Here is an 18,300-nt window from a genome sequence, read left to right on the forward strand (position 1 = left end):
TTATATCCACTATAAACATTGGCTGGGAATGTAATATTGATTACAACAACAGAGAATGTCTTCCTTAGTATTTTCTCTCCTTTATAGGACTTTTGCATCCTGTTAGCTCTAAGCGCTGCACAGTTTGTGTTGTGTCTGGTAGCCTTTTTCCAAGAGAGCTTGTCAAAAGAATACAGTGTCAGCTATCAGCTTTAAAGCATCTACAGCACAGGCTTACAACACAGGTAATAATATGCTCTTTAAATCTAGTGATAATGAGCAGTTAACCCAGTTGTAATTCCATGACTAGAACTTTCCTTAAAATTCTGCATTTAAATATCTTTTACTGACCTTGGCTCAAATTTTCCTTTGGTACCTTGGAAGATTTCATAGAATCATAGAATATCGTGAGCTGGAAGGGACCCATGGTGATCTTTTAGTCCTGGCTCCACACAGGGCAACCTAAAAATTAAAACTTGTATCGAAGAGGATTGTCCAAATGCTTCTTGAGCACTGACAGGCTTGGGATTGTGACCAGTCCTTGTGGAGCTTGTTCTAGTGCTTGACCACACTTCTCAAGGAAGAACTTAGGACTAATATGCAGCCTGTATGAAGCTTTAAGCCATTCCCTTGCATCCCATCACAGACACCAGAAGGAAGAGATCAGCACCTCCCTCTCTGCTCCCCCTCATGATGAGGTTGTAGACAGCAATGAGGTATTCCTCAGTCTCCATTTTTCCAAGCTGAGCAAGCCAAGTATCCTTAGCTGCTCCTCATAAATCTTACCCTCTAGTCTTTTCACCACCTTTGTTCCCCTCTTTTGGACACATTCTAATATTTCTATATACTCCTCATATTGTGGAGTTCAAAACTGCACACAGTACTCAAAGGGATGCCACACTGATGGTGCAGGTATAGCAGGACAATCTCTCCTTTGACCAGTTAGCTGTACTGTGCCTAATGCACCCCAAGATATGGTTGGCCCTTTTGACCACCAGGGTACACCGTTGACTCATACTGAGTTTACCATAAACCAGAACCCCTAGATCCCTTTCTGCAGGGCTGCTTTCCAGCCTCTTCTCTCCCAGTGTATACAGACATCCAGGATTATGCTGGTAATTCCAGATGCAGAATCCAGTGTTTGCTCTTCTTAAATTTGATATAGCTGGTGATTGCCAAGTGCTCCAGTCTATCAAGAGCTCTCTGTAAGGTCTCTCTATCTTGAAGAGAATCAGCAAGTCCTCCTAGTTTAGTACTACTGGCAAACTTACTTAGTGTGCACTCAATTCCTGTGTCCAGGTTATTGATAAAAACATTGAAGAGAACTGGCTCTAAAATTGAGCCCTGGGAAACACCATTGGTGACTGGTCACCAGGCAGGTACTACCTCATTTACTTAAAGGGTTATAGTTGGGAGTCCAAAATTAACTTTTTTAAATGTGATTTTCATCCAAGGAATTTCAGAAACACTTGGTTAGTGCAGCATAAATGCAATCCTGAATTACAAGTATTAGTTTCATAAAGCTTAGCTTTAAATAAGATAACCATTTGAAGGATTTGTAGTGGGTTCTAAGATAAACTTGAAATTGATTAATCAGTGAGCACATTTTTAAATGTCCACAGTGGTGGGATTTTAAAGCACCCTTGTCCACATTATTGTAATAGCACATTTTCCATCTACGAAAGCAGAATATGTAATTAACCCATCTCTCATCTTTTGTAATTAGAATACAACTTTTAATGGATAAATTGCAGCTTTCATCAGAGGGTCAAATGGCTAAATCCTTGCTCCCCTAGTAGTTAGTGGCAGATCTCCCAGTAGCTTCAATAATCAGGATTTCACTATGTACTTTACTTACTTGATCAACTGATTTGTTCCTGTGAGGATTGAGTCAGAGCAGCTGATTGTTGTTGTAGTTTTCAGAGCAGTAAACAATGTTCTTTCAGAAAAGGTGAGGTGGTTGCTCCAATGTATGAAACTCCAGTTGAATTATTAACCAAGTTCAGCTGGGGAAATACTTCCTCTGGGAACCTCTCTGGGCAACTTGTTCCAGTGTTTGATCACCCTCCCAGTAAAGAAGGTTAGAGTTTGGTTTTTTGGTTTGGGTTTGGTTGTTGTTTGTTTGGGGTTTTTTTCCCTTATCCTTAAACAGTGTCTTCTACTTGAGCTTCTGCCCGTTGCCTCTTGTTCTTCCACTGTATATTACTGAGAAAAGTCTGCCTTAGTCATCTTTACTAACTCCCACCATCCCCATCAGGTGCTTTTACATGTTGAAAAGATCACTCCTGCCCTCTCTCTTCTGGAGGCTAAAGACGGCCAGCTTCCCTATCCTCTCCTAGTATGTCAGATGCTTCAATTCACTGCTCATCTTTGCGGCAATTTGCTGGACTTGCTCCTTTATCTCTATGTCTTTCTGGTACTGGGGAGCCCAAAAGTGGACACAGTACTCTAAATGTGGTTGCACCAGTACTTGGTAGGAGGAAGTAATCACCTCCCTTGGCCTGCTGGCAGTGCTTTTCCTGACGCAGCCCAGGATGCTGTTGGCCAGAGGCCTCACGAACGCATTGCTGCATCATGTTCAACTTGTAGTCCATCAGGTTTTCTGTTTCTGCTGAGCCACTTTCCAAGAAGTCAGCCTATTAGATTGAAGCTGCAATCTCCTCTGCCTTTGGGGAAAACTCAGCTGAATTAAAGCTTATTTCCTCTGGAGGATCCTGTTTGTTTTTAATTCTTTCTTTATGCAGTCTTATTTCTCTTAACTGAAATCAAGCACAGATTGAGAGCCTTTTTGTGAATTACTCATCCAGGAATGTATAGGAGATTGAAGTTTCATGTTTCTCTTTTTACATACTAAGATATCAGTGATAATATGAAACTACACAGGAGATAATCCTATCATGTTGTCAGATTGCACTAAGAAATAACAACTGTCAGTCACTTGAAGATTTTGCCATCAGAACCCATTTGAAAAACATCTTAAGCATTTTTATATCTAGACACATTCTAAAAAAATAAGAAAGAATAACCACATACTTGTTTTGAGCATGCCATCCTGTTGTTTGTTTTGGTCTTTTTTTGAGCCCGAAATTATCACTAATTTCTGTAGATGTTATCTGGTTGGCTTAAGTGTATTACAAAGAATATGAGCCATCTGGCCGGATAGTTTGAATGACAAAAGTGGGTTTCATAAAAGAGCCAGTAGAAGTAAGTTCTAATGAATATTTGATTTTTCTTACAGTTAAAAATGGTGTTAAAGAAAAAAAGTATATTAACCTCTCTAGTTGCTTAGAAAAAATGCTATAAATTAGATTAATTAAGATTAAGGAACTCAGATAGTACTAATTTAACCAGCTGCATGTCTGGGATGACACACTTTCAGTTTGCAGTTCAGTTCTGCTGAAAATAAATGTTTGGTGTTTTTTCCTGTGGAGAAACATGGTGCTGCAGGTTAGCCTTGAGGGCTCTTAGCTGCACTAATGACACAAACTTCTGGGTCAGATTCTAGATTTTGGAAAATAGTGTAGAAAGTTGAAATGCAGAGGTCATCCAGCAATTAAATTTGAGAGCAAGTGCTCTCAAGGTCAAGTTCAGTGTTCTGCTCTCAGGTCTTTAGGCAGACAGTTATCCAGCTTCTGCACAGGATTGCTGTTCTCTTGGATAATGAATAGTAGTAAAAACAGGTGATTTTTTTTGAATATGAAAAGAAAAGGCTCTTCAAGCATCCAAAATATGTGGCAGCATTTCAGCCGGGAAAGGTATATTATTTGGGAATAAAACTGGTACACGTTTCTTGGCTAAGGTGAATCTATCAGATTGAATCTATGGCAACATTATGGAATATGTTCTAAGGAAACCTGGCAGGGAAGAACTCTTGAGTTTGACATCCTAGCACAGGTGCTTGAATTTCTCTTAGCTTCTTCTTGGCAGAAGACAACCAAACAGGAAGGGCACTCTTGTCTGATAGAGAAAGGTTGCCTGAAGTCCAAAATGCTATGCTGTTAGAGCTAGTTAGAACCAAATTTGAACATATTGCTTGAGTGAAAATAAGCCCCTGTTCTTCTTTACTGCCCATTAGTCAGTGAAGAAGTTTTGAAGGTTGTGGTGTGAGCAAACATTGTAAACCATTGTAAACCGGCAGACAGCGATAAACTGAGAATGCCATCTACTGTACCTTTACAGAGCTAATGGAGACCTATTCATCCTTAGGTATAGCAGACAGTCTAAGGTAACAAACTAAAAAATGTAATAGGTCAGTCAGATAAGTGCAGTGCAAGCTGGATAATCTGGTGTATTTTATCCAATTTACCTAATCAAATTCTTTTGAAATAAAAGATGTTATGGAAGGCATCAAAGATACTAGTTAGGAAATATCATAGTCAAAGCCATCTGGGTTCCAAGACTGGGAATGCTCAAAGCATATGAGCTCTGTGAGAACAGATCTGGGAATGCAGCACTATTTTGCAACTCTTTTTTGACCATCCATGAGGACTTGATCAAAAGCTGTCACACCAGCACTGTTACAAGAAGTATTAGCATCTTGTAGCATGAGGAAGGTCCTTAGAGAAAAGGATCAGGGCACATTAAACAAATACCCTTTGCTGGCAGATCAGTGGTACATATTATGGGACAGTAGTATTGGCTGCTTCTGGAGCAGCAGATCTTAAACCTCTTGCAAAATTCCAAAGTGAAAAAGGTCAGCTCTGGTCCTAGATGACATTCCTGAGCATATGATTCTGATCTCCCTTTTGCAGGGATTCAGAAGGAAATAGGTGGGACAGCTGTTAGTGTGCTGGAAGCCTGGAAAGTGGTCTGCCAACAGGTGAATTTACTGTGGAATGCCTCAGTGTGCTTGTGGATATGTAATTTCTTCGGGATGCTTGTGAATATTTTACTAATTTAAAGTCACAAGCTTGGTATCCTTGTTCACTTGAACTTTCAGTTCACTGAACTCTTTCTTAAGCTGTTAAACTCTTCACACTGGGAATAAATTTTTCAAAGGAGATTAGGGTCCAGCAAAGCATTTGAGTAGACCTTTTGTAGCCTGCTTGTTTCATCCGTGGACTGCTTGGATTGAGTCTGAAAACGATTAGCTAAATGCTTATGCAAATCATATGTAAAAATGATTTCCAGATGTGGGCAAAATTGCCACAATTCCAAACCCTCTTTTTTTTGGGGGGGGTTGTTTTTCTGTTGTGGTTTTTGGTTTTGGTTTTGGTTTGTTTTCTTTTTGTTGTTGTTGTTGTTTGTTTTGGGGGGTGTTAATTTTTGTTTCATTTTCCACCTCTTTAATTTTTCTTTCTTTCACAAGTCATCTTAGAATTTAGATGACTTTTAAATTGAGACAAATATATATTCATTGCACATCCATCCTATTCTTGCCTTGCCTTATTTTTAATGAGCTAAGTACTGTGTTTGCTGTTTTTCTGACGTCATGTATCTCTCATGTTCTTTTTAAAATCATTGAAGATTGTTCTTGCTTTTGTAGGAATAAATAGATTGTAAAAATACAATGTGTCCCTGGCTCTTGGAGAGGTAGCATTTGACTGAGTTTCCAGATGGTGTGCTAAACTCCAGGAGTAGAATTTCAACCTCTTCAGCTCATGGGTTGTTTGGAAGTCATGGTTGAAGTGGCTATAATTGAGGATCTTTCCAGCTCTGGAACCTTTGGGATTATCTCTGTTTCTGCTGGAACTTGTCCAGACTATAAAGGGTAGCTCTTTTTATATCCAAGCTGTTCATCTTCAATAGTCTCATTCCAGGCTGCTCTTTACCTACAAGATACCTGCTGAGGGTTCAGCTCCTGCACTGAAGCTGAGCTCCAGGTTGAGCTTCCAAACACTGTTTTTGGTGGTTTTCCTTCTAGGTAATCACTCTTACAAGCCAAGCTATGTTCGCTCTTATGTTCAAGATCATCATTGTTACCAAACCCAGAATTTATTACTGTCATACCTTCAGGAATTTCAGTGTCAGTTACTTTGTATGATGGGCTCCTGTTTATTTGCTTTTCTTTAGTTTGAAATATATATCAAAAGACTGATGTTTATTTTCATCTCCTTTGACAAGGCTGAAGGATGTCTTAAACCTCTTGACAAGGCTGAAGGATGTCTTAAACCTCTTGTAAAATTCCAAATCTTTAATTGCTTCATGTTGAAATTTGGTCAATTAGGGTTTTTTGCTTGCTTACGAGTTTCTTTTCCATTGCTGATTTATATTACTTATGGGTTTTTTAGGACTTCCTTTGGAGTTTTCGTCTGTATTTTAATCACTGGAAAAGACAAAAAGGGAAAGTGACCCTGAGTCACAAAAGGAAGAGTGACAATATAAACTTGAGTAACAAGCAGGATGACAGTGACAGCAGCAAGAAATGTAGATTTTTAACAGATCTAGTAAGAGGTTTATTAGGAAGGTAGTTTGGGCATGTTAATCTAAATGGAAAATAATTCTGTTTGATTTTATTTATAACTGATTATTTTAAATCTAGCAGTGTAACAGTAAACTGAGCTATGGATGTATTATTTTTAGAGACCACAGATTACTTGTCTTGATGTAATATTTCTTATTAGGAGCTGCAGTATGCAAAGCGACAGCATCCCTCAAGGATGTCTTCTCTAGTTGTCTGCTCTGGCTTAAAGGATGAGGAAGCTCCAAGCGGATGTGGGGAAAAGATGGCATTACCATCCACTGAGGTACAGTGCAGTTTTATCATCAGTGTAATTTGCCTTCAGTTGGAATTTTCAGTTGCATTTGTTCAGCAGTCATCTCCTGGAAGACTTAAAAATATGTGCTTTTTCATTATGCATTGTTCCTGTAGAAAATAGTATTTGTTAACACTTACTAAACTTGGGTTTCTCAATCACTTTCATGATCTTCTTGTACAACCTTTCAAAATTAAAAATAATAATTTTCTTTTGACTTGCCTCTTGCTGAAACCTTCTATCTTTCCAAGACCAAGATGCCAATTTTCGCATATATTTGACATGAAAAGTATGCATCTCTGTAAGAGTGTTTGAATTTGAACAGGTTCAGCTAGACTTGTCCGTTGAAAATCATGGGCCAAAGCAACAAAAGGAAGATACATTCTTAAAGATTGCTCAAAGTCAGCCACCCAGGCAGAGTCCTAGTCAAGCCCAGCAGGTCCAGCTTTCTTCATTTAGAGCACATAATTCCTGTCAAGGTATGTGGCAAACTTTAGAAAAGGGGTCGAGCCCCTCTGTTCTCAGTCCCTAGAACAGTCACCAAGCTAAGCATGTTTTATAAAGTAATTAACAGTACTTGACTCTTCTAGAATAATGGAAGTGGATTCTGCCACCTTCCACAAAATTTTTACATGGCCGCTACTGTTGTTATAGTCCTGTAATCAGAATCCGAAGGTCTAATGAGTTTACTTGAAGTGAATTTCACAGTTGTAACCAGAAGTAAGAATTAAGAGGAACACACACATATATATATATATATATAATTCACTTGAAGTGAATTTCACTGTTGCAAGCAGAAGTAAGAACTAAAAGGAACACATATGTATCTCTCAATGGTTTTAATGCCATTGTTGCAAATACTTCACCCCTTTTATTAAATACTCCTGGAAAATGCAAATATCCTTCTGTTTTGACATAGTCTAAAACTTATCTGGGGCAGATATGAAAGCATCTCTCTGAGAACTGCACACTTTATGTGTTGCCAAGTGACTGATGGATGAAATTGTAATTTGGCAAATCCTTGCTCAATCATTATTTTTGTGTCATGTTAATAGCTACAACACTGCTTAGTATGCTAAGACCCAGAGGCCAAGGGTGAGATCATGAGCATAATGTGGTATATGCTGTGGACATACAGTGACCTAGGCATTGTTATTCACTAGAATTGTACAGTCCAATAGGGAATTTTAGCAGAAGTGCCACTTGTAAGATATGTGCAGTAAACTGTAGCCTTTTCACAGGCAAATGGAAAGAAAACTTTTTAATGGTAGTCATTATCTTAAGCAGTGTATTGCAGGTGACTCTTATGTCTCCCAAACTGTTGGCATGTTCATGAAATAATTCATCATCAGCAAAACTTTGGAAAACTCCTGTGGATGGGACAAAAAGTAGTGGCCGTAAATTATAATACTGGAAAAACTTAAAGGATGGCTAGTAATGGAGAGTGTTTCCGAGAAGTATTGTGGACTCTTTCTTATTAAAGGTCTTTATAAACAGATGGATAAACATTTCTCCAGAATGTTCCAAGTAAAGGTGACTTTCATTTTTTCATAAGAGACATAGCATTCAGTAAATTACTTCTTACAGTGCTGTGGGACATGTGTGAATTGTTTGGGATTTTTTGTTGTGATATTTTTTATCATCATCATTATTCCTGGGATCTGATGGCACCTGTGGGGTTATATGTCAGCCATTTAATAATTTTCAAATGAGCTTCATATTAATAGTGACCTGTTGCCATAACATAGATATTCAAGTTCCATTAACCAGAGTGCAGGAGCAAGGATACAACTAGTGGGTTAAGGGAAGTGATTTGTTCCCATCTATTTGGTACTTGTGAGGCCACATCTGGAGTAGTGTCCCATTTTGGACTCTGGCACAGAGGACTGAAGAACTAGGGTTTAGTCAAGAGTGACTAAGATGGCTACAGTGCTGAAACACATGTTACTTGAGAAAAGCTGGGTTATTCAGTGTGAAAAAGAAAGAGACACTGGGTGGCCTGATTGCTGCTTTTTAACTACTCAGTGAGGGATTTTGGAGACAACAAAGCTAGACTCTGAGATGCACAGTGAAAAGAGGCAAGGGACGCAAGTGTGCCAAGATGCATTCTGAGTAGGGAGTCATAAGCACTGTGACATTTCACCCAGAGGTTCTTTCCAACCTATATTGAATCTAGTTTTAAACCAGTGTATTATTAGCAGCACACAAGAAAAAAAATATTTAAAAGGGCTTTCAAAATGAAGAATGGATTATAAGTGTATTTACTCACAGCAGCAGTTCATTGCAGGGGCAAAGTAATGTGCATTGACAGACCTGTAGGACTGGAATGGACATAGTGCTGGCAGTCATGATTCATGTGATTTTCTGTGGGACTGTAATAGGAAGAGTATTTCAGGTCAGGCCTATATTGACAGGATAAGCAAAAGGATGTCTGAAACATTACTGATAGTGTCATGCAGTTTCGTGCTGCTGGTGCGTGATGCAACACCACTGGCAGCCTTACAAGGACATCAATTTCTTAATGTCTAGAAATTTCCAGCCACCGTTGCAAAACATACTGTAGATATTTGGGGATCTAGAGAATAGCAAAGTGGAAAGATAATACTGCCAACATGAAACAAGTGAAACATCAATAAGGGGGGATATTTTCCTGAGGACAACCTGTATTTGATCTCTGCATCCAGATTAACCCTAAGAATACTAGAGTGGTGCTTCGTGGTCAAACATACAGGCCCTGAAATACTGCATTGCAAGAATAGCACTTTTAAAAAGTCTTTTATGTTGCTTAGCTTTCTCCTCTAGGAAACCATCCAAATGGTATCCGTAATTCTACTAGACTGAGTTCTGCATTTAAGAAAGAAGATTGTGAAAGCAAAATCTTCTTTGGAAGAATCTCACCTCAGAATATAAGATTTTTTTCAAGGAGTTCTGCTTCTGATTTTTATCAAAGGCTTGCCTTATTTTTCATGCCTGAGCTATGGAAAAATAATAAAATATTTCCTTTTTAAAACCACTCACTTGAATTTAATACATTTATCAAAACCATGGTTACTGTGGGTAGAACTGTCATTAAGATGGAGTGAATTGGTACTGGACTTTCAGATACAAGGGACACACACAGACTTGAAAGCTCAGTAACAAAAAAATGCTTTGCAACAAGTTAGTTTGCTTATTCAAACGTTTTTTTACAAGTTCAACTCTACAAATCTGTCACACCAGTAGTTGTGGTTTATGGGCATTTCTGGTGAAACACAAACAATTGTAGTGTGAGAATGATTTTTCTGAACCTGTTAAACAGCTTCGTCAATTTTTTCATGTACAAAACAGCCTATTGGGACTTGAAATTGTTGGCATGTCAAGTAAGCCCTGCAGTTTGCTGTATTTCCAGCATAAGACGAAACTCAATGGTTTTTGAAGTGTTTGTGACTGCATGTTAGCACTGAGTTACTGAAGTGGACTGTTACATACTTCATTCATTTCACCATAGAATTCAGAACTTTTGGAAGCTTCTAATCAGTCAGAAGGCTATGAAAGATTAGTTATCTCTCCCTTGCCCTACCTGCTGATTTTTTTGTTTGTATTTTAGGAATGAGATGGATTTAATAATTTCTATGATAATTCTGGAGATAAGTAAAAAGAAAGGGTTTACAAGGATCACAGGTTCTTCGTTCAGGTGTTTTTATTGCTCTGTGCTGTTGAAAGAAAACGATCCTGCTGCAGAGGTAGATAGGTACAAGCCACACTGGTACTAAAAGCGTCAGTGTTACATGCATAGACTCTACTAGTAAGAAATACATGTCTGTATCTTTTCTTTTTATATGTCCTATCCCAGAGGTTGAGAGCAGGTGGGAGACTTTAGTTGGTGATCCATATCACATGCATCTTGAATGCTGATGACAGGCCATCCTCAAAAGAAAGTTGCTTCTCAGAGAAGTTATATGTTTTCCTCTGAAAATCATGACACGTGTACAACCATGTGATAGCTTCTGTAAATGCTGCAAGGTTTCTTTATTCACATGTGAGCTACAGGACCTGTTTTGATTTTAGAAGTGAATGTTAGACAAGAGGAGAGGAAGATTTGTAAAACATTTAGAAAACTGGAATTTATTTTTCTTCAAATAATTTAGCTTAATCAAGTTTTTACTTACTACTGGAGATACTTGCTAGTTTTTCTGGAAGGAAAGGTGAACATCACCTATTGAAGTTCAACTGTAAACTGCAGTTAGAGTATAGCCAATATTGTGAAGTGTGCTTTGTGGTACCATGTGAAAAGCTCCTGATCAGCTGTATCTCCTCATGTCAACAGAGGCTGGGGTCAGTGCAGAACAAATAAGGGCATAAGGCAAGCTGTATCTGCACTTAGAATGTCCTCACTCATGAAACTCTGTATTTTCCATGCCAGAGGAGGGCTCCAGTTGTGGTGGATGGTCCCATTGTGCATTTTGAGAACCCCCAGATACAGATGCACCTGAGTCCTGGGTGTATAAATCTGAGTTTACATTGTAGACTAACAAAGATGAGATTGAGCTGTTTTGAAGCAAAGTAACTTTTCTGGTTTACTACTTGGATAGGGAGTCTTTTACTGTAATTCTCACTGAAACTTGCAAGGCTCTGTGATGTGAAATTCTACACGGTATGGATCAAGAGTTATCTTAAGTGTTTCCACACTAGACAGAATTTCAACAGCTCTGACATCACTGACAGTTCTAAGAGCAATCCATGTGGGTAAAAAGCTGGCTAGAGAAAGAATCTAGTAAAATATTAACAAACAGAAAAAGCACTCTGGCTCTGGCTTCATTCTGGCTCCAATCAGATTCAGACTCATGATTTCTTTTCTGTGTTATGTAAAACTTCATCTTTGAAGTGTTTCACAAATATTAACTGATCTCCTAGTTACATTTGCTTCATTTAAATGGTCTTCTCCTGAATAGGAACTTGTTTGAGCTGGTGTTCCTTTAGAAGCACTGTTAGCCATAAGCAAATATCTAGTCACAAGTTTTTTAAATGAAATTTTCCATCTGGGGAAATTTTACTTTACTTGTACAAGGTCTCTACCTGTATCCCTTCAGTTGGGGGGGGGAAATAAAAATCTGTAAATACTAATTTCTGATTGTAGTTAACACATATCAAATAGAAGATACATGCAGTGTTACACTAAACGTTTAGGACCACTTTCAAAAGCAGTTTAGGCTCTTAACAATGATCTTACTAGTTCTTGTTGCCAAGGTCACTTCTGAAAGTAAGTTACAGGCTTGTAAATTAGGTGTGCTTTCTCATTGCTTGTGAAAACCACACAACTGTGCATGGTCATGCTGATTTTGTTCAAGGTTCCTTCACACATGTAAGCAGTCTCAAGCAAAACCAGTAACACATGGAGGTCCTTATTTAGTGTTCTCTTAGGATATCTCCCTTTAAATAGCATTTCTGTCTCTGTGGTATTGGATCTTTGTTTTTTGCTGCTTTAAAGACTAAATCTCACAAGTTTGCAATTTCATGGTTTTAAATTTCTTTGTTAACATTGATTTTTGACAGTCCAAAACTTCTTAACAGCCATATAGAACACTTGTGTTCTGTGTTGTTGTTCCAAACACCTAACTAAACAGCCTTTAGTAGTTATAACTGCAGTGTCTCTACTGATGTCAAGAGACAAGCATAGAGAAGACTTCAGAGGAAGTAATGTATGTGATTCACTGGTGCTTGGTTACTTTGCCTTTGGATCTACAGGATGAGGGACTCCCATGTAATTTCTGAAAGTCATCCTATTGATTGTATACAAAAGACTCTTCAAAACTGAGGGAGAATTTAAAAACCAGGCTGTCTGTAAGTAGTGTTGACTGTGTGCTGTTTATGGATGTGCTCACTGCTGTTAGCTAGACCACAAAAAAGAAGTATTTTTATTCTGTTGTGGCTCCTGTTAAGGCAAAATTATCTTTGAAGCTGTATCCAGTACCTTTCAGACACTAATGCCTGAACTGTTCTAAACTGTTATGTTGTGAAATTCTGCTTTGCTATCCCACATGTGGTAGTGGTCTAGGGTAATGCATTATAATGATTAAAGTCCTTTCTCCCAGGCAGAAAAACACACCCAAAGGTCTTCATGGGCTCAAGAATCCCCTTTCATACCTTCTCCATCTTTAGGTATCCACTAGGTGGCAAGCTGAACAACATGATTCGACATCAATAGCACGAGTCCCTTAAGCTTTTGCTCCTGCAATAATAAGTGCCATCAAGCTGACTCACTGCAGAGGCTGCAGACACCTGAGTGAACAGCTATTTCCAGGGAAGCCTCAACATAAAAATTGCTTTGAAAAGTGTCATGTTTTGACAGTAACCACAGTGCTGTGCTTTGCTTAGAGCATTAAACATAGTAGCTTTGCATAGAGCTATAAACCCTCAATAAGATTAATTAATTCCATAGTTCAAGAATACTTTTTATTTTGTTCTATGTAGAGTTTTGTCTGGACTTTCTATCATGTTCTGCTGACTATGAAAATTTGCCTTATCCTACTAGTATCTTTCTCAATTTGTGCACTTTTTATTCTTGCTTTGTGATTGAATAGCTCCTGGGACTGAAGCCTGTCATGATCAAAGAAATTAAACTAGTACAGTATGCTGTAGTGTATCCTAAGCAAGTCTATTATATCAACTTCTGCTGTTTGCTTTGTTTCTCCATAGGAAAGCTAAAGTTAAAATCTCAGTGCCTTGAAAAGTAAGGATTAAGTGGCTGGAGCCAAGCACCTGTAAACATTACCTATAGCTTGCAGTAAATATGGTGATTGACCAATTCCACTGATCTTACCTAACAAAACCTGTGACAAGACTAAAGATCAGTTAGTTGGAGATAGTGGTTTTCAGAGAATTATGCGAGAGGGTGCAGAATGGACTCCTGATTGGTATTAAGACCCGTCTCCCTGCTTCACAACCAAAACTGTTACTTTTTGCCTTAGTCCTCTGTAGTGTGCACAGATATTCTAGACAACAAAAATTAAAATTTCCACAGTAAATGCCTCCCTCTGTGAGAGAAGATGAAGAGAGGAAAAAAAAAAAACCCAAAGAGAAAATGATAGTACAGCTCTGTCAAGCCACAGAACTGCCTTTGAGCCCTTTGGATCATGCATACCCAAACATGTTTGCCACAGCTTTTATGGCTGCTCCTCATTTCTTGAAACAGATCAAACTATTGCAGCCAGCTACTTTATCACTATATTACAATGTGGGAACAGGTAGGTCTAACTTTATATCATGTTGTCTGGTGTTTTGTTATTATCATAGAATGGTTAGGGTTGGAAAGGACCTTAAGATCATCAAGTTCCAACCCCACTGCCATGGGCAGGGACACCTTGCTCTAAACCGTATCACCCAAGGCCTTGTGCAACCTGGACTTGAACACTGCCAGGGATGGAGCATTCACAACCTCCTTGAGCAACCTATTCCAGTGCCTCACCACCCTAACAGGAAAGAATTTCCTCCTTATAGCCAATCTAAACTTCCCCTGTTTAAGTTTTAACCCATTACCCCTTGTCCTATCACTACAGTCCCTAATGAAGAGTCTATCCCCAGCATCCCTATATGCCCCCTTCAGATACTGGAAGGCTGCTGTGAGGCCTCCATGCAGCCTTCTCTTCTCCAGGCTGAACAGTCCCAACTTTCTCAGACTATCTTCATGTGGGAGGTGCTGCAGTCTCCTGATCATCCCCTGTGGCCTCCTCTGGACTTTTTCCAACAGATCCATGTCCTTTTTATGTTGAGGACACCAGAACTGTACACAATACTCCAAGTGAGGTCTCACAAGAGCAGAATAAAGGGGCAGGATCACCTCCTTTGACCTGCTGGTCACACTCCTTTTGATGCAGCCCAGGATACAGTTGGCTTTCTGGGCTGCAAGTGCACACTGCTGGTTCATGTTCATTTTCTCATCGACCAGCACCCCCAAGTCCTTATCCGCAGGGCTGCTCTGAATCACTTCTCTGCCCAACCTGTAGCTGTCTGTGTTTTAGGGGATATAGATGTTCTCTCACAATGGAGAGAAGGGTAAACTTGTGAAAATGGTGTGTTTAAAAACATCTCAACACAGAGGTAGTGCTTGACCTGAGTAGTTAGGCCAACCTTCCAGCTGTCTTCACTCCTCCTCTCTTATGCAGTTTGATGCTAAAGGAGAATGAACTGGTACAGATGAAACAAGGATTGAGCAGGATATCATCATCATAGCAAACCCTAATGGACATTTCTGTGCCCCTAGATATAGAAATGGGTCTGTTACTCACTCACTATAAGACTTTGACAGTGTGGCACTATGGCAGCAGTATATTTAGAAAAAAAGAATAAGCCAGTACTCTTCAATTTTCCAGTCTCATAAGTAAATTAGAACATAACTACAAAGTATTTCTCTTTCTTTTTTTGAGGAGTAGAGCTTGAAGTTACACATTCTGAAGAATCGCAGCAAAATATCAAAGCCAAGGATAAACTTGAAATGCCAGCTGCAGATTTGACAGTCAGAGGAACCAGGCTGGAAGTTCAGCAGAAGTTAAAATCCAGGAATTTATCTTATGCTTATCTCGTAAAACCAAAAATCTCTTCTAAGGCGGCAAAAATCCGCAACTATAATATTAAAGACTGATTTCTTTGTTGTCAGCAAGTTCTGGGTCCGCACTTGCTATTAACTTACTTTGAAATCTGTAAATCAAATCTAAATATCAGCTTCAATTCTATATGTTGAGTTGGGATGTTTGCAGCCAGAAGATAGAACAAATACCATGTTTCATACTGTGAACAAAAAGGGTTAATCTGTATATATTACTGGTTAATACAGATTTACTTTAATTATATGTATTAAATAGTGCTTGCATCATGGATTTAGAAATGCCCAGTTAGTACATATGTAAAGCCTTGTGCCTCTGAGCAGGGCTTGCGCAGGTCTTTAGCAAATATTTTGTTGAGAAACTATAGATGTGATTTAAGCTTAGAAGTGGGATGCCTCAACCTACTAGTTTTCTTATAATTAACAATGCAACCGTTAATCCTGTGCAGCTGTCTATCTGCTTGAAAGAAGGGGGGGTTGAAAAGATGGCACCTGAATCTATATTTTCTCTCATCTTCTGCAGCTCTTTCCATTTATTTAGATAGCATGAAAGAGTACAAAATTAAACTTCTATTGTTATACCAATAATTATATTTTCATTTAACAAGAGATTGTCTAGAGTTTAAAGCAGTGAAAAACATGTTCATTAGCAACACTTAGAATCATACAGAAGCATTGTAAGACGTCTTACAACAGATGAAACTAAAAGAAAACTTGGATGAGTTCTGAGGTAATGAGGGTTATCTATATAGTTATAAACATGCCAGGACATTGAAACAAGTAATTGGTGTATTTTTGTAACATTTCCAGTAATACTGCGCTGTCCTGGGTTATTATACTCAACTGTGATATTACACTAGGAATATTACACATGAACTTTACTAAAAGTAAAGGAAATACATGTTAAAAATGCAAGAAAAAACTTATTTACTGTGAAGATGGTCAAGCACTGGAACAGATTGCCCAGAAAGGTTATGGAGTCTCCATCTCTTGGTCCATCTGTGGACCAAATAGACACAGTCCTGGACAGCCTGTTCCAGCTGACCCTCCTTTTGCTGAGGGATTAGACTAGGTGACCTCAAGAGGTCCAACCTAAGTGATTTTGTGATTCTGTGAGTGGTATCACTGACATGAATAATATTTCTCAGTTGCTGCTAAAAACATAAAATCTAAACAAGATTAATGAATAGAGCTACTTACCCATAAGCGGGTTGGGGTTTTTTTTACCTGTAGTACTTTTCTTTTTAGAAAGGCTTTCCTCGTTCTTTTTGTAAACAGCTGCTCTTTTTGGCATCTGGCAAAGTGGTAGTGATTATTTTGAGAATTTTAATAATTATTTTTCTGCTTCCTGCTGAAAATGATTTAGTGCAAAGGTATTATATGATAATCAGATGCTAAATCTACAATGGATTTCATTGAGATATTACCAAGCAAATACGAGGCCTGAGAGACCTTGTGAGCTTCTTTCTAAATCATTTAATTACTTGAAAATCCTGTCACTGAATTCAACATTTAACATTGTTCACAAGCCGGAACAACATGATGCATTCCCTTGAACCGGGCCCTGAATGAGCTCTTTCTGTAGCTCAAAGCATAGTGGTTTCTAACAAGTGCAGGAATTTTGGCTCAGATCACACCAGTTACAGCTCTCTCTGGTTATTCTGGAACACAATGCGTCAATTCCAAAGTTTTGAATAGCTGTAGATAATCCTGATTTTTTTTTTCAATAATTTCATTTTCCAATACCATGTTCAATATTGAAGTGTGGAGATACACAATATTTCAGTGCTAATAGATTCTGTGCATTTACAGGTGTTAAAAGCAGTGTGCCCTTAGAAAATAAAACGGTTTGTTCCATAATCTCTGCAACACTGCTTCTGATCCTGGAAAACATTGCTCTTCATTCCTTACATCATGGATACAAGCTCATGGGCTGCAGACTTCAGAATGCCTTTGTACAGGTTTCTTTGCAGGTTTTTAAGGATTTTGTTTGCTTCTTTGAGGGGTTTTGGTTTTCTTCTTATGGTTGGTTGGTGTGACATGCCTTCTTCCCCCCCCCCCCAGCATATCAGCTGGCATGCCTGGTCATGCAGACATCTTGCCAGAAATGCAACTTTAATTTAGTCAGTTTCTCTGAGAAACAGGTTTCCTTAAGGGAACTGTAGGTAAGGGAAGATGATAGCTCTTGATTGTTTCATTTTGTTTTATTTGTGATAGAAAAAAAGTAGCTCAGTCATTGTACATTTGTTTCAAAGTAACTGTAACAATACAGTGTATAAATATGCTGAAAATTAACAAAGCCTTCCTAATAACAACAAATAACATGAACTATTACATGAATCCTGTCTGGGGAGGCTGTGCTAAGTGTGTACTAAATACAAGGGGGAAATTTTCATGTATTTGTCTTATGACCGAAATATTTAACAAATTGGCATTGATTTTTAGCAACCAGATGAGAAAAGAGTGGTGACAAGGGAGTACTGAAGATGCTACGGAATTGTACAAAGAAAGAAGAACCTGTAAAAAGGGAATTCCAGCTAATCAGAGTGTACTAAAAAGGTAAAACAGAATAAACTGGTGAATGTTGTTATCAAAGGGTTAAAACACTATGATAGTATTGAGGAATAGATGGATAAAGGCAAAGGCAAAAGTTCTGCCCAGAAAATGTCAGGGTCAAGCTGCCTTTTGTGGCAGCAATGTAAAACACCGATGGCAGTGGGGCCTTGCCCAGTGTATTCAACCCCAGATGGCGGCGGTGGCTGCATAGAATCATAGAACAGTTAGGGTTGGAAAGGACCTTAAGATCACCTAGTTCCAAACCCCCTGCCATGGGCACGAACATCTCCCACGAAACCTCCACCATGGAGTGACTGCATCCCGTCATCTGGGTCCACATTTGCCAACCAAAAGGCGGGATGGCTTTTTTGGGGTTGGAGTTGCAGTCGTAGGTAATACAGAACAAAACTCAAGTGTATTTAGTTTTGCTTTCATTCACTCAGTGTAAGGTATAAAGTGGATGAAAGGAGCCCTCACGCAGAGCCACCATCC

At 38.8% G+C, this 18,300-nt stretch overlaps 1 protein-coding gene across 1 annotated transcript in view; it reads left to right on the top strand.

Annotated features, from left to right (window-relative positions):
• The window catches only part of CCDC57 (coiled-coil domain containing 57), a 34,349-nt gene extending 16,757 nt beyond the window's left edge, over window positions 1-17,592 (top strand). Inside the window, exons 6-9 of the mRNA XM_061377277.1 lie at window positions 88-224; window positions 6,543-6,665; window positions 7,000-7,153; window positions 15,077-17,592. Coding sequence (XP_061233261.1) covers window positions 88-224; window positions 6,543-6,665; window positions 7,000-7,153; window positions 15,077-15,291 — 629 coding nt within the window. The 3' untranslated portion in view covers window positions 15,292-17,592. The remainder of the gene's footprint in view (window positions 1-87; window positions 225-6,542; window positions 6,666-6,999; window positions 7,154-15,076) is intronic.
• Window positions 17,593-18,300: the final 708 nt, after the last annotated feature.

This window comes from Neopsephotus bourkii, unplaced genomic scaffold (assembly GCF_033783945.1).
Source record: "Neopsephotus bourkii isolate Nb327-2 ecotype Australia unplaced genomic scaffold, CSIRO-AGI_Nbou_v1 NB_1749, whole genome shotgun sequence".
In the NCBI taxonomy this organism is placed as follows: Eukaryota; Metazoa; Chordata; class Aves; order Psittaciformes; family Psittacidae; genus Neopsephotus; species Neopsephotus bourkii.